We start from the raw sequence: 15,337 nt of genomic DNA, 5'->3' as shown, positions 1-15,337 counted from the left end.
ATATTCCTATTCATAGAACAAAATTAATTCACTTCTATTAAAGCTTTTTTCCTCCACTCTACATGCTCTGCCTTAGTTCAGAAATAAATATTATTAAATATCCAAGCAGTATTGCTTGGGTATTCTTAAAGCAGACCTATCAGTAAGATGCACCTACTGAATGCTTATGACTGAAGTCATACCTGATCAAACTTCTTCTGCTTCTTCTCTAGGTTGGAGACGATCTGCCGCTGATGGTCCAAGTCCACAGCCAGGTCATCCAGCTCCTGCTGCAGGCGGGTCTTTGTTTTTTCCAGCTTGTCATATGCAGCTGTCTTCTCTTCAAATCGCTGGCTCAAGCCCTCCAAGTCCTTCTGCAGCTTCTTCCTGGCTTCCTCTGCTAACTCAAGGCAGCCCAGACCATCATCCATCTTCTTCTTTGCATCTATTGCCTAAAGGACCAGAATTGCACATGAAGCCACAGAAAATGTTCTGTGCAGTTCACCAGCACCAGAAGTTTAGGACTTTCAAGTAAGAGACTCAGAAGGTACTACTCCCTGCTCAGATAATACTGTATGACTGAATTACCAAAGGAATTCCTGGGCAGAAATCTACAAGCAGTTCATATGATTATCATCAGAGACCACCTCATTTCTTTTCTCACCCAAATCAGCAAAATCACCCTTGCTCAGGAAAGGTTGTGTTACTAGAAGTCAATTCAGCATTTAAATTTTACTTCTCTCAAGACAGATCTGTACTTATCCTTCCTCTCTAAAGTCACTGGTTTATGGGATGCAGACTCTGTACCTGTTGCTGAAGAATAGAGATCTGTTTCTCCAGGTTTCTCTTTGCCTCTTCCTCTTCTTCCAATTGCTCCTTGAAAGCATTCTTCTCATCCTCCATTTGCTTCAGTTTAGTGCTGAGGCTCAGTTTGAGGCGAGTCTCCTCCTGCAGCAGCTCCTATAAAGCAAACACCCCAGTGGAATTCAGCACCACTCGTTGGATTTAAAGGCTCACAATCCTCATCCACTCTCTCTAGGAGTGCTTCTGAAGTTGAGTTTAAGCATGCAACTAATTTCACAGATAAGACAACTGAAGACAGAATTTAAATAACTGCCTTTCAGTGAGTCAGTATAGAAACAAAATATTCAGAAGGGTCCTATTCTCTCCTACATTCTAATAATTAAAGTAAACTCCTTGGCACACAAGCCTTTCTCAAGGCCTTACCACACAAGCTTTTCCACAGTCCTTTCTCAAGTCCTCCAAGTAGCACAGAAAGTATTCAGACCTTTCCCAACAACAGCATGACTGTACTCTGCTATGTGCCTCTCTCATATTCCAGTACCAAAGGAACACACAGACCCAAGTGCTCTTGCATGGCTAAAAACAATGCTGGTCTCAGCAGAACTGTACAGCACTGGTCATTTACCAGCTTAGGGCACAACATTGACTGACTTATGCTGCCAGTGCTTGAGCTGAAGGATATGTAAAGATTAGCCAATCTTCAAACCTAGTGCAGAATTTTTGTATTGTGCCCTGTCTTTGAGTCTGTTTTTTAAAGACTAGTAAGTAGACAGAACATCAATGACTGTCCAAGGCTACTTATTATTGATGTGCTCTCCTTTCCCTTCCAACCTTCTTAGCACTCCATGCTTGACCTTAAGAGTCATATTCTGCTAACTATAAATGCATGTTTTCCCCAAACTGTAAGACTAAGAATGATTTAATTCCTGAAAAAAATACAAAATTATTTGAATCTATCACTTCCCCAACATCCACTGGGAAATAAAACTTTCTACTTAATTTGACAAATTTACTGGAAATCACACACATGTGCACACAGACACCCTGTCGAACACTTGACTATGAAGATCTCAAACAAAAACTTCAAACAAGCATTGTAGTCAGTTGAAGCACTTAAGTGCTCTCAGGTGGAAAAGTGATAAAGGAGGACTTCTAAGCCCAAAACAAGGTAAGTCACACATGTTCCACAAGAAGCAGAAGATAGATAAGCAGCTTTTCTGTAGAAATGCTCTCAGTGCCGTGCAGTTTAAACCCCTTAGCAAAAAAAAAACCCAAAAAAAAAAAAAAAAAAAAAAAAAAACAAACCCAAAAAAAAAACAACCAAAAAACTGCAGACCCAATCCTTTGAATTGTTGTATAATCAGTACTTAATGGCATCCGGAGTGATTTCTCCCTTTACCAATATGTAACAGACACACAGTTGCCTTGGTTTCCAAAGCTCTCACCTGTGTATCCTGAAGCTGTGATTCCAGAGCAGAGAAATCCTTTGCTAATTTGATTGATTTACTGTCAGACTGGTTCAGAAGACCTGTGACATTGTCCAACTCAACCTGAAGGGGAGATCAGAGTATCAGTTACTGAATGCATCATCAAAAACAAAGACAGGAAGAGGTGAGCAGCTATGAGACTTAAAACTGGAAATGGAGGCATCTCTCAACAGGAGGGCATATGTATAATCTTTCAAGGAATGAACACATCATTTCCACAGACCCAGGAAGTAAATATGAGAGGCTGAAATGAGATTTTTATTTCAGATCACCTCTATTGCAAACGCCTTCTGATTTTGGTTGGTTTGGGCTAAGGCCTAGATGAGATTTTAGCCTGGTAAGCAATTGTAAAATTTTTTATTAAACTCACTCTCTTCTATTTTATACTATCTGCTTCAGGATTATATCTAGAGTCTCAAAATTACATTTTCCTGCTTCAAAAGGTTGTGCATATGCTAGTAGTGTTTGACTTTTAATGACGACCCTCCATTAAGGAGAAGGCCAAAGACAATGTTTCATGTCACCCCCAGTCAGCAGGGATTTACTGCTCCTTTGAAGAAACCCATAAATTCCTTGAGCCACCAACCATGTGGCAAAACTTCCAGACATCATCTCCCACAAGAGTTACGCAACCACCTGTCTGTGTGTGCCACTCCAGGTGCTCCAGCAGCTGAGTGCTCACAGGGCTGTGCTGTGCAAACCACTGCCAGTCTTCAGGGGGCACAGACACTCTGACTCCTTGAGCCTTACAAAACTCAAACTCCAACAGCAACTGGTTATTTCACCTTTCCAGGGCTGCTCAAAATAAGTAACATCAATCCAAATATTCTGGTCTGGCAATGAGTTAAGGAGTTTGCATAGCCCTTGGGAAGCAAATGATGGATTTGCTGTTTTTGTCCTCAGGAGCAGCAGAATTTTTGAACTAGCCATGGGGAAACACCACCCTACAACCTTTTCTCTTGAGAAGCCATGCCACTCACCTGCAGTTTGTTAACCCTCTCAGCCAGTTCAGTCTTCACTCTTTCACCTTCTGTAAATTTCACCTGCAGCTCCTGGAGCTGAGCATCCACTTTTTTCCGCTTGTGCTCAGCATCGCCTTTGCCCTGCAGAAGAGCCTTCACCTCATTGGACAGTTCAATCTTCTCACTTTCCAGAGCTTGTTTTGCTTTCTCAAGATTTGCTTTCACCTGAAGAGGAAAACAAAAGGCAACAAAACCCCTCAGACTTTACATTTGGCAGGATCCAGTGAGTACATGTTTTCCCAACAAGCAAGCTAATGCTGTATGTTTAGCAGTTAAGTTGCAGACTGCTTACTCAGAAAAAAACAAGATGAACAGCCTGTCACTGATTATCAGGAGACAATCTAACAATCTAAGAGAGGACAACAATACAGAAAAAAGTCCTGCACCATCAGATTTCCAAATTAGAGGTTGTACAAGCTAACAAGTGCTAGCAGTGAGAAGAATGTTCTTGGATAAGCAGTCTAACATGCCTAACAGGAGAAAAAAGAATGAATGGCACTATTTAGAACAGCTTTATATATGCTTCATGGAGAAAAACGATCTACCAAGGGAAGAACAACACATGTATGAGTATCATGAACACTTTGTGCTCTTCTGCACTGTCATTTCAGGTTGACTGCTTTGACCCTGTGTTTTTTGTTCCACATACCCGTTTGGTTTGCTCTAACTGCTCTGCCAGATCTTCAATAGCTTGTGAATGTTTCTGCCTCATCTCTTGGATTTGAGCCTCATGACTCTTTGCCTCATCTTCAAGGGTCTTCTTCAAAACCGTTACTTCTTGCTCTCTCTTTGACCTGCAAAATTCACAAATTCCATTTAAATGCCAAGGAGGGGATCAAACAGAGGTGCTTATCCACCAACACCACCTCTAATGCATGAAAATTCCAAGGTCTGTTTAGGCTATAAAGATATCTTTCAAAGGTAGCATTTAGCACTGCATCGTTAAGTGCAAGCTGGCAGCATTATTTCTGCCTAAGAAGTAACAGCCTAAAAGTACCAATGCTTCAGGGGAATCACTGATACTTTGGTTAGGGAGCAAATCAACTTTCTGACATCAGGTGAAGTAATACAGTCCTGACTAGGGCTTGCACACCACCTCCTTCTGTAGTCACTGAGGCTGCTAACCACTGATAAAGGCAAAGGTTTGCTATGGTAAGAGACTGAATATAGCAGAATTATTAAAAACAGCCAAAACCAAACCCCAATAAAGATAACACAGCCCCATGTTGGAGTTACCTCAGCTCCTGCTGGGCAGCTGTAGAATCTAATGTGTCTTCCAGCTCTGTTTTCAATGCCTCCAGCTCTTCTCCCAGATCCCGCTTCTGTTTTTCAGCTTTATTCCTGAACGCTCTCTCTGACTCCAGGTCTTCCTGCAGCTCAGTGATCTGGGATTCCAGTTCCCTGATCTTCTTCAGGGCCATGTTCTTCTGTGCCGCCTCTTCTTCCACTCTGTGTTCAACACAAGGTTCTGGTCAGAGCAGACTTAAGCCATACACAAATTAAGACAACCTGTCCTACCAAAAATAATCAAGAAAAGCTGGTATTGATCAGCTCTAGTGTTATATTCAGACTTTGATCCATATATGATCTACAAATCCTAAGCTCTATCTCCCAGTACTTGAGACAGCACAATTACTCACCTTACAGAAGGGGACAGAGAGGGACTGACAACAGAAGAAAGCAGAAGAGAAAGCACCATTTTACAATGGAAACCAGACACTTTACCAAGTAGATGAATACAGGAACTACCAGAGGGACACCAGTGTTCTGCCACTACTTTTTAATCACAGCTTAAGGATTACTACTCCAGTCAAATGGATGCAGTGCCTACTGCATCCATAGTCTAGTTCTGGACAGAGAATGTGGCAGTGAGCAGCAGCTAAAGAACTCTAATGCCAAGGATATGGATCTTAAATAGTCCACAGGCTAAAATGCAACATTCACAGGTTGCATTTATGCCTATTCACCCAATTCCAAGTGACACAAGACAAGAAATACTTTCCAACCAGGTGGTCCCTGAACCCCAAGGTCAGGTTCTCACCTAGCTAAAGCTGCCTGCAGCTCCTCTTCCTTCTTGGCCAGCTGCATTTTGAGTTCTGCAATCTGAGCCTGCAGCTCAGCAATCTGGTCATGCAGATCAGTGGAGTCCCCTTCAAGCTTCCGACGAGTCTTTTCCAACTCCTGCCTCTGCTTTTCCTCGCGTCGCAGGCGTTCTAATGGAGATGGGGACACATTAAGTCACACACTCAGAACATTGTACAAGCACAGAAAAATAGATTTAAGCAATACTTTCTTTCCTGATAACACAACTGTTCAAATTGTAGCTGGACTGCATTATTTTGTCAGGACTTATAGAGTCATCTACTCCATCTACTCTATTTTGCCCTCAAAATTTATCTGGGCAATTTCCCTTCCCCTCACCTTACAGCCAAACCTCCTTTTCCCACTCTCACTGCAACGATGCAAACACAATGCCAGCCTCACACCACGCAGGCGTAAGCACCCATTTAGTGGTGCTGAACACAAGGTCTGCTCTCCCTTTACCGAAACTAAACAGGCAGTCTCCAGAAGAATATCTTTCTAGAACTCTGAAGAACTTGTGCAAACAGGCTATCAGAAACAGCACTAACCCTGACAGATCGATGCTGCTGGAAGTAGAAAAGTGGAGACACTTCCACAGCAGGAGAAGAAAGAGAACCAGCCTCTCTTCTCCATTGGCCTGGCTGCTTTGGAGAGGATTTTTATTTAGATCAAGGGCTCAGCTGACAAGGCACATAACCTTCAGCCAGACAAGAGCACAGCTCTATCAAACTGATCAATAGCTCACACACTATAGACTAATTTTTAACCCTTCAGAAACTTGAGAAGACTAAAACACTTTCAGAAATGAAACTGAAGTCCAACACATTTTAACAAGAAACACCTAAAACTAATTAGGTAAGTCTTTACAGGATCTATCTCAAAAAAAAGAAAAAAACCAAACAAAACCCAAAACTACCTTCAAGATCAGTGATCATGGCCTCATGCTTATTCTTCAGTTTGGCTAAACTCTTAGATTTTTCCTCTTCCTCTGTCAGGTTTGTTGTAAATTCAGACATTCTGTCTTCCAAGAGTTTCTTTTCCTGCAGAATTGAGAAAGAAGAGTCAAAAGAGTTGCTGGAATAACAGGGTATTTTTCCAGATCTGACTGCTTAGAAATGTCAATGTCATGAGTGCCTACTCCTGCTACAAGGAATCTCAAAGAAAGAAATCCTTTCAGAATCACAAATAGAATTCAAATAAATTAAAAGTTGAATTTAAATGAAAGATATGATAGCTCTTTCAAAACCGAAAGGGAAGTCTGTTCATAAAATAACTTAATACTGATTGGCATAACAATGCATCAGAAAATGTTTGCTCATGGATCATTATTTAGTCAAAGTTATTTACATATCATACAATTCTGACCGTTGAGAATACAGGCAGGCAGTTACTTTCAAAAATTCAAGTCAGAATTCTCAAAGACAAGACTGAATTAATTAGTAAGTTTCCCTGTAATAGGGAAAAGGTCAGCCTGCAGTGGTTTTCTCCAAGAGAAACACCAGTGCATCTTTAGCTTGTGGAAGATGATGTGGGAGTCTTACCTTAGCCAATTTGAGATTCTGATCTTCCAGAACTAGCACATCTTCTTCCAATTTCTTCAATTTGGCCTCTGTGGTCACTTTTTCTAGCTGCAGCTTCTGCCTTGCACTTTCCTCTTCCTCAAGCTGCTCCTCTAGTTCCTTCACAACACCCAAAGAAAAGCAAGGTGTTTGTCAGTGCTGCTCACCAATCCATGAACTAGCACAGTAGCAATACTAGAATGGAAGGTTTCTTCACCCTTCCTTCAAGGTATTATCAATAGGTCCCAGACTGACATCTCTGCCATGACTTAATGCAACATACTGCATGCCAATCAACAAATTTTCTAGCAGAATAAGCAATGCTATTTTGCAAAGAATATGACCATTCTTAAAACAATGATTTGTCTAATTGTTTGAGAAGTGGCCATCACCTTCAAGAATGGAACAGCTCATCCAGAGGACTGACTGAATGCCTCAGGCTCAGCACCAGAACTGCTGCATTCTATTGCTGTTTCCACAGATGGATTTTCCCATGCCTCTTTCCCCCCACTTCTGCCTTTCATTTCCCTCCAAGCTGAGGCAGAAGAACCACTCTAACCCTCACTATCCTCTTTACTGACAGAGACAGCATTCCTAAGGCATTACCTGGATGTTCTGCTGCATTTTCTTCTTTTCAGCCTGCAGATGTTGACACCGTTCTTCCTCTTCCTCCACCCTTGCTTCCAGATCATGACATATCTCCTCCAGCTCTTGTTTCTTGGCTGTCAGGCGAGCTCTTATCTCCTCAGCTTCAGCACACAGTTCAGTTTCTGCTTGCAACTGTTCCTGCAGCTGCATCTTCTCTGCCATGAGCTACATTGGATGCAAAGCCAGAAATAAGACAAACTCCAATTTAGCAAAGCACTTAGCAATGTGTGTTAAGTGAAATTCTGTGCTCCTCTGTTCCACAGTTAGTTTTAAACATTGCAGCAGTCCCCTGCTGTTAACCAAAAACTATCAAAACATGGTTTTAAGTTTGTCTTCTTCTTTACAAATCAGGAGCTGCAAGCACAAATTGTTCACAAATTTCTCAAGACCATATCCATTTGAATTGTCTATTTCCACTTACAAAAGTAACAAATAATTATCAGCTGTATGGGGAAAAAACCAACCCTGCCCCCATCTTTTGTGCTCCCAACAAAAAGGATTCCATTAAAGACAAGACTGAGTTCAACCAGCTTGCTGTAACACTCAGCAACCAAAGGAGACTTTTCTCCTATAATGGCTACAGAAGGGCAATAGGTAGTAACTGTACAGGAAATGAGTAACTGCTGCAGGAAATGAGCTGCAAGAAGGGCAAAAGAAAGTGAACAAAAGGCAGCCAAATCATGTTCCAGCAATTTGGAATCCTGCAGTTTGTCCATCAGACCAAGAAAGCAAAGGAGGTGCTCTCAAGCAGTTGGACAGGCAGAGAGAGAAAAATTTTTACACATCAGATTTGCAAAACTCACCTGAGCCTGGAAGGTCTCCATCTCACTCAGTCTATTTTCTGCAGCCAGCTGCTTCTCCTTGACCTTTATCAGTTCTTCTTCCTTGGCCATCATCTCCTCCTCCTGTCTGCTGACTTGCAGAAGGGGCTTCACCTGAAAGGGAAACCAAGGGAATGAGATGTGTATAAGGAATAACAAAAACATGAAGAAATGCTCTTGTACTTGAGAGAAGCATTGACTAAAATAACATTTTAGGTAAATTTCTAATTTGAAGGACCAATCAGCTGTTTTGTTGGGGGGAACACTGGGGGAATTACACAGAACTAGATGTCACCTACTCTGCCAATAGCACGCTTTCTGCCAGTCCATTTATTCTCCTCCAGGATGGGATGCATCAGGAAAGGGTTCAGTAAATTCTAGACTCTCAAGGGTTAAGTAGTAATAGTGAGAGAATAAAAAAGTTGCCATACAATGGGGAAATTCATAAGTAAGTCAATGTCATAAAAGGGGACTTCTGTAAGGTTTTTGGCATGGTACCCCAAGATCTTTCTCTCTAAAATGAAGAGATACAGACTTGATGGATGGAGTGTTTGGTGATCAAAGAACTGTCTGGGCTGAATCCAGAGGAGGATTCTGCCCCTCTTCTCTGGTGAGCCCCCACCTGGAGTGCTGCATCCAGGTCTGGGGTTCTCAGCCCAGGAATGATAAGGACTTGTTTCAGTGGGTCCAGAGGGTCACAAAAATGATCAGAGGGCTGGAGCACCTCTGCTATGAAGACAGGCTGAGAGAGTTGGGGCTGCTCAGCCTGGAGAAGAGAAGGCTTCAGGGAGACCTCAGAGCACCTGTCAGCACCTAAAAGGGGGTTCACAAAACAGAGGGGGCCAAACTTGTTAGGAAGGCTTGTTGTGACAAAAAGGTAATGGTTTGAAGCTAACAAAGAGTAGATTCAGACTTGATACAAGGAAGAAGTTTTTTACAATAAAGGTGGTGAAACACTAGAACAGGTTTCCCAGAGACGTGGTAGACAGATGCCCTACCCCTGAAAACATTCAAGGTCAGGTTGGATGGGGCTCTGAGCAAACTGATCTAGTTGGAGATGTCTTAGCTCATGGCAGGGGGATTGCAAAGAGAAAGCTCTTACCTTGGTGAAGAGCCTCCACCACTGCCAGTTGCGCAGCTTCAGATAGGCAGCACAGTTTCTCTGAAGCACTTTCATAGCTGTCAGCTGCTGCTGGCGCTTGGCAAAGGCTCTGCAAAGCAAGTGGAGATAAGACAAAGGAACCCAGAGCTGCACACAATTCACACCATCAGCCTTTCCTTAGATACTTCTGTGGTTTTTCTTTAGAAGGTTCCCTCCCAAAAAAACAGCGGTTTCCAGTGAACTTTCTCTTGATTTTCATGGTTTTTTTCTGCTCACGTAAGAGTGGCTCTTTTTTCCTTAATCCAATTTCCTATTTTAAAAAAATTTCTCTCATGTCTTCTACCCTGAAAAGCTTTACTATCTTCACTTCCAAGGAGGGAGATCTGAAGCAGAGGTGTGTTTTCCCACCAAACTGACAGGTACTACTTTTGATCTTAGAACTGGACCAATTGCAGCCCTAACTGATAACTTAAGAGAAACCCCACACCTCCTGCATCAGTACCATACTAAGACTTGGCCATTTGCACCTTCTCATCACTTCTGGGAAAAACTTTCTGCTGCATAGCATTCTTACAGAGAAAAAAAGGCTTTACTGCTCAGGTATTTTTTTGGATACAGCACACAGAGATTCTTGCAGGTGCCAGAAGTCTGGCATTACAGAGATGAGAAAAACCTAAAGGACCATCAACTGTTATATACAATAAATAAATAATGGCCTTTCTGACAAAAAATAATTTCTAGACAATTATTTCATTTTTTTGAAGATAAATTTGTGCTTGAATGGGAGAAATACATGTTTATGATGAAATACATGATTATGACTTCAAAAATCACTGTACTAACTTTCTGGCCAGGTAGCCTCTGCAACATGCTTGGAATCCAATAATGACATCTGTGATCTTCAGGTCTCTCTCTTCTTCAAGATGAGCAAGGACTCCAGCTCTGAAAAACACTTTACTCTGTCCAATTCTGTAAAGGTTGGAATCCAGCTCCAATGCTTTGATCTAAAAAGAGAGAGAGAAGAATTCATGTCCTGCAAAGACTGTTTCATGTGAAACATCACAAAACATATTTGTGGCTTGTGGCTCTAAGACAGCCCTTCTCTACAGTGCGCCACTCAGACAAACCAAAGTTGCCAACTCCCAATAAATTCTTGGCCTATCCCAATTAGAGGAGCTGAAGCTCAGCCAAGCACAGCATCAAATGGAGGTAATCAGAGACAGAAAATATGACTGAAAGCATAATTTAATAGAGGTATCACATAAAGTATTCAGAATACAAAGATGCTGTGAGGAATGAATGTCTAGTCCTGAGAGTCCTGTTCCTTTTCTAGAAGAAACACATCTGTTGATCCTTCCCATTTACTTTTTCTCAATACTATCTTTGTCCAAAAAAGACAACCCAGCCCAACCTTCCTTTCACGGATTTGCTGCCAATGCTTATATTAGCTAAGCTAGAAAGAATCAGCTATACTCCTGTAAGACAGAAAAGTGGGAATCCCATATGATCAAGCTCAATTCAAGCCTAATCATCAAGCTAGAGCCAAAGCTTTCCCTTTGAAGCAGGCAATTCCACAGAAACTAATTGGAGCCTTTGCTGAAAGCATTTGTCAGCAGCAGGCCATTACAAAAAGTTTACTGAAGCTCATACTTTAAGCCTGTGCTAAAGATAGCATTAATGCTTCTGAGCATTTTGATTCTATGAACACTGCTGGCATCTCAAAGTACACATCTGTGGAAACAGAAAGGACCTCTTGCCTAGGATTATTGAATCTCATGCCAGACAAAAGCCTCCATCCATGAAGCCAAGAGGAAGCTTTTTGCACCCTTCTCTCAGACAAAACATTTGACTATGGAATTTTGGTCTGTGAGTACAAGTTATTTTTAGCCTGCACAACTCCAACTTTTAAACCACACCCATCTAGTTTATTCTATTCAAGTAGAGTTTCCGGGATGTTTTACCATCAGCACGCAAGCCTGCTTTCCATCCATAAATCCTTTGGGAATTGCATTTGGAGTTAAGATTTCATATCTGAAAATGAGAAAGCATCAGACTAGTCACACAAGTGTATTTGAAAACAACAAAACAAAAGAAACCAGTATGCATTCCTATGCCATTGTGAGGTCAACAGTTTTCCAAAAAACACTGCACCTCTAGACAGCAGACAATGAAGCAGCAGCCTTGGACATGGTTCTCTATGCCTCACCTAAACTACAACCTTACTGGAGAAATCAAAAATGCTTTTGGGAGGCTTTCTGCCAGGGCCTACCAAGGTACAGATGTGTTGTCTTTGCCAATTTTTCAGTCTAGTTGCAATAAAAGATTTCCACTTTTGTACTTATGTCTTAACTTTGTCAGGCCAAAGACTGCTTCAGATTCTTTTCTAGGGCTCACCTTTGTCTGAATTCCTGGAACACAACTCTGTTGGGGAAACCCTGACGACAAATACGGATTCCCTCCAGCACTCCATTACAGCGAAGCTGGTCAAGGACCAAGTGAGGGTCCAGTTTTCCAGCCTAGAGAGGAAAATGTTTATTTTATGAATACCACAAAGCTTTTACAAAAAGGCCTTACCCCCTGCCTCTCACCCTCTCTTTCTTGTAAAGGAGCCAGTTCTCTCTTCCAGTTAGAAGGAATGGAAAGCTTTTATGCCACCTTAAGAACTGCAAAGATCAGTCCCCACAATTTTAGTAAGCATACAGTTATTTAGGATGATCTTAAAAAACACCCTGAGAAAAGAGGGCCTCTTCCAGATCTCTTGCAAAACCTGACAAAAGCCATCAACCCAGCCACACACCCAGGAAGCCCATGTAAGAATGCATGGGCTGTGCTGTTATAGCTGTCTTACCTTTTTCTCATGGTTGGGGATAATGCAACGGACGAAGTTGGGGTTGGTGTTCCTCAAGGTAGCCATCAACTTAGCCAGCTGTTCTTTGTAGAGCTGTCCCACTGTCCGGAACATTCCCTTCCTGGTCTTAAAGGCCCCTGGCAGTGCTGTATCTGACATACCAGCTACCTGATCCAGCCCAACAATACGGTCCACTAGAGAGAGCACAGGAAAGAGCATTAAAATCCTCCCACAAACAAAGGAAGCATTGGGACATACAAAGAACATCTGGGTAGAACAGGATAAATGAGAGGAGCTGCAGGATCCTTTTTGCTTCATCTCTACACAGATGTTGAGTCCTGTACAAAATTTGTGCAGGGATAGGAGCAGGAAGGAAAAGAAAGCATCAGCTCACTACAGGAAGTTTGAGTGATGGAGTCAAACTTAATCCCAAACACATTCTACTGATGCCCTGGAGGGCAGCACTGGAAGAGCAATCTAGAAGTGAGTTTCAGATGCTTCTACTTGCTTAGCTTAGAATGAAAAACAACAAGAGCTCTAGCTGCTAGCCCAGCAGAGCCAACTGTTAGTTAACTCTGATCCAGGAGGGGCCACAGATAGAGAAAAAGCCCAGCTTCACTCTTGCATTACAGGCAGGACTGTCATAACCAATGATCAGAAAAGTCATATCTACTTGTAAACTGAACAAGCACAGTAAAAGGCATGACAAAACCCAAACCTCAGGATACCACTGCTTGAGCTGTTTTTGGAGTACAAGTATTCCATGACACAGACATGAACAACAGCACTAGGAGAAAGTCAGAACTCCCTGCCCAAAGTTTCTCCACTATGCCACAGTGACATCCAAGCATTGATGAAACCATCACCTTGATGAATGGACACCACAGATTTTTTTTTTCCTCAACAGAAGTCAGCTAGATCTAGCTAGTCAGCTAGATAGTAGCAGGGGCAAGAAGAAACTGAAGTTTTACTTTTTCACAATGCTTTTCTACAGAGATAGAAATTCACCCATCCAGCAAAAACCAACTGTATCACTAGAAATTTCCACACTTCCAATACACTTTTATTAAGGGCTTCAAGCTACTCTTCACCACCTTTAGTGATTGGCTGATGTCTACACTCAGGCTCCCAGTCTTCACTTCAGGAAATACACCAGCTTGTGCTCAACTGTCTTCTGATTAAAAAAAAAATGCAGCTGCTAAGAGACACCCTACAAAAGAATAAGCTAGAAAGAGTATTCTCATTTACAGCTAATATTAGCTAAAAACTGTTCACTTCTAGAGCAGCTGGTGGAATAGGATCAAGGTTGCCTTATCAGAAAGAAAAGAAGGCTGTTACTAGATGAAATCACAGGTAAGTCCACAGAAGTGCATCCCAGACTGTGGCTGTGCCAATACTCTTAATCTTGAGCCCTGCAATGTACTTCAGGATAGAGAAAAGAACAGTCACTTCAAAAGAAGATCCATCTAAGAACAATAAATGAAACTGATAAGCTGTGGTCAGTTGACATTTCAAGCCCAAAAAACAGTCTCACACAGCAAAGGCCTTGTTAGGCACAATTTGCTGATGGCCGTTTTTCATCTAGGACGAGTCCCTTTGCCAAACCCTCTTTTAAATTACCAGCTGCTGAAGTGAAATCCCAGTACTAAAACGAATGCCAAACTGGAATTCAGTTTCTATGCAGCCCCAGAAATCCTCCTTCCATATCTTGCAAGAAATACAGCTGAGCTAGCTCTACATTCAAACAGTTGACAGGGATTTGTTCCTACTCAAGTTGTACAAGAGCAACTTTAGGCACCCGAATGTGTCTATTTTTGTATCCACTTTCAAGGTGAGTTTTACTTTTGTTTCAAAGTCCATGAGGAGCTACTAGCACAAAGCAGAGGAAATGAACAAGAAAGACAGGCAGGTATGACAAAGGGACAAAGAGAAGTTAACGGAAGCATTTCTTGCATGGCTCTAGGATGCATCACACACATGACACGACAGCTGGGTTTCTCAGTCACCTGGTTCTAGATGAAGAATAGGAAAGTGTTGATAGAAATAGGCTCTCTGAACCTTCTGCATCTCTGCAACAGACAGAGACGTCAAAGAAAACCTACCACAGAAAGTGACAGTAACAGTAAGACTCAAAACCAGATAAAACCCAGAGAAGATAGAGTAAAATACTGAACAACACTGCAGAAAGGGCACACTTAGTTGCAGGATTGAAAACAGGTTCCACTTCAGATCTTGAGTGCTGCAGCTATACAAGCTGCTGGCTCATAATGGTGCATTCATATTTTATCCCAGTATTCTTCACTTTGAGACAGAATTGCTATATATGCAGCAAGTTTAACAGAAGTTGATGCAAATGAACCTTTCTCTTGAGTTACAGTGAACTTTTAATGAAATACCATGATCTAAGCAAAGGATGTTCCAGATAATGCTCATCTTGGTGGCTTAGTCTTCAGGGGGAAAAGGCAAAACAGCTCATCACAGGCTTCTGATGCCCAAGTTTTTCATACAAAAAAAGAGCAAACAAATGAAATGCAGATTAGTTACATACCATCTTTCCACAGCTCAGACACAAACTTATCCGACGACTGGTGCAGAAGAGTGGCGATGTTATCGTTCAGTGGATCCATGTTCTTCATCAGCCATTCGTCTGCCTTGTAATCCACCTGCAGAAGATAAACACATCAAGGAGATTGGGATGAGCAATTTTCTGCAGCCCAGTATCCAACATCATCTGGCACAGTCTAGGAAAGTATCACCAAGGTTTGCACAACAACAGATTACCTAACCATTCCTGGATTTACTATCTAAGTAAGCACACCTACGAATTTCCAGCCCTTACAAAAAGCTGCATGTTCTGTTCTGTCACTAAAGGGAATGGATTTGCAATGCCAGTTTGTACCATCCAGAATGTCACACAAAAACCAGCTGCATCAGCATTTTTGGTGATGAAGTCTTGATGCAGGATTCCTCTGAGCAGTACCTCCA

At 41.9% G+C, this 15,337-nt stretch overlaps 1 protein-coding gene across 1 annotated transcript in view; it reads right to left on the bottom strand.

The window, feature by feature from the left end:
- Positions 1-15,337, bottom strand: part of MYH9 (myosin heavy chain 9) — a 70,318-nt gene that overhangs the window by 7,563 nt on the left and 47,418 nt on the right. Inside the window, exons 15-31 of the mRNA XM_059473399.1 lie at positions 14,901-15,015; positions 12,353-12,546; positions 11,899-12,020; positions 11,466-11,535; positions 10,348-10,508; positions 9,505-9,613; positions 8,385-8,516; positions 7,540-7,746; positions 6,916-7,053; positions 6,291-6,414; positions 5,334-5,505; positions 4,529-4,741; positions 3,942-4,086; positions 3,251-3,457; positions 2,229-2,333; positions 787-939; positions 183-431 (exon numbers count right to left, since the gene is read on the bottom strand). Of these exons, the coding sequence (XP_059329382.1) occupies positions 183-431; positions 787-939; positions 2,229-2,333; positions 3,251-3,457; positions 3,942-4,086; positions 4,529-4,741; positions 5,334-5,505; positions 6,291-6,414; positions 6,916-7,053; positions 7,540-7,746; positions 8,385-8,516; positions 9,505-9,613; positions 10,348-10,508; positions 11,466-11,535; positions 11,899-12,020; positions 12,353-12,546; positions 14,901-15,015 (2,616 nt within the window). The remainder of the gene's footprint in view (positions 1-182; positions 432-786; positions 940-2,228; positions 2,334-3,250; positions 3,458-3,941; positions 4,087-4,528; positions 4,742-5,333; positions 5,506-6,290; positions 6,415-6,915; positions 7,054-7,539; positions 7,747-8,384; positions 8,517-9,504; positions 9,614-10,347; positions 10,509-11,465; positions 11,536-11,898; positions 12,021-12,352; positions 12,547-14,900; positions 15,016-15,337) is intronic.

Source organism: Ammospiza nelsoni, chromosome 5 (assembly GCF_027579445.1).
Source record: "Ammospiza nelsoni isolate bAmmNel1 chromosome 5, bAmmNel1.pri, whole genome shotgun sequence".
NCBI lineage: Eukaryota > Metazoa > Chordata > Aves > Passeriformes > Passerellidae > Ammospiza > Ammospiza nelsoni.
Note: the sequence above shows the minus strand (reverse complement) of the source record. Positions and strands in the feature narration are given on the sequence as shown.